This window comes from Cystoisospora suis (assembly GCF_002600585.1).
Source record: "Cystoisospora suis strain Wien I chromosome Unknown contig_9708, whole genome shotgun sequence".
In the NCBI taxonomy this organism is placed as follows: Eukaryota; Apicomplexa; class Conoidasida; order Eucoccidiorida; family Sarcocystidae; genus Cystoisospora; species Cystoisospora suis.
This window is the reverse complement of record NW_027162482.1, coordinates 4000-4674: the sequence shown is the minus strand read 5'-3', so window position 1 is coordinate 4674 and position 675 is coordinate 4000. Positions and strand designations below refer to the sequence as shown.

The 675-nt window shown below is 48.9% G+C and overlaps 1 protein-coding gene across 1 annotated transcript in view; it reads right to left on the bottom strand.

The window, feature by feature from the left end:
• Window positions 1–31: 31 nt before the first annotated feature.
• The window catches only part of CSUI_011102 (alpha-glucan water dikinase), a gene marked incomplete at its 3' end in the record, with an annotated part of 2971 nt that continues 2327 nt past the window's right edge, over window positions 32–675 (bottom strand). The window contains exon 3 of the mRNA XM_068071203.1: window positions 32–552. Within this exon, the coding sequence (XP_067916821.1) occupies window positions 34–552 (519 nt within the window). The remainder of the gene's footprint in view (window positions 553–675) is intronic.

The following is a 675-nucleotide window of genomic DNA, read 5'->3' as shown; positions in this document are numbered from 1 at the left end:
CCCCCCCCCCCCCCACCAGACGCGCCTTACCTCACATATCCCCACATCGTCTGGGGTGGTATTGTTGTGAAGCTTTTGATGCCACTGCTCGTAGAAATGGCCCGCCGTCTCGGGAATTTTGTGCTTGTGCATGACGTCAAGAATTCGATCACGTATAGCCTGCCCTTGTGCACCTCCTCTGCCTAGGGTACTTAGCGTGTTTCTTATATACGTTCTATACGACGGATAGACACGCCATGCACGCGCTGTCGCATAGGTGAGCTGTTCCGATGCATGCGCTAAGTCTTTTGGCTTCGTATTGTAATTCCTTTGCCAATCTAAAAGCCCTAAGAAAGCAAAGCGTCCCCAGACATACATCCACGCCCAGAAATCGATCTCTTCTTCTACTAAGGGCGCTCCAAGATATTTGTAGTCTTCGAACTGAATGAAAATATCTTCCGAGACCAGCTCATGAGGGAGATCATAGAAGGTGGTAGGCAGTAAGACATCGGGAGAATGGTAGTGTTTGACGCTCCAGTCGACAGCTAAGGTCTGCTGAATCTCCACACGCTTCTTAAAGTTAGGATGAGCAGTGAGATAGCTATCATGCTTCAAGTTGAATGAATCGATGTACGATGTCATCAAATTGTATCGATGCATGAGGGTCATGTGCTGCCATTCCACCTCTGCTTCCAC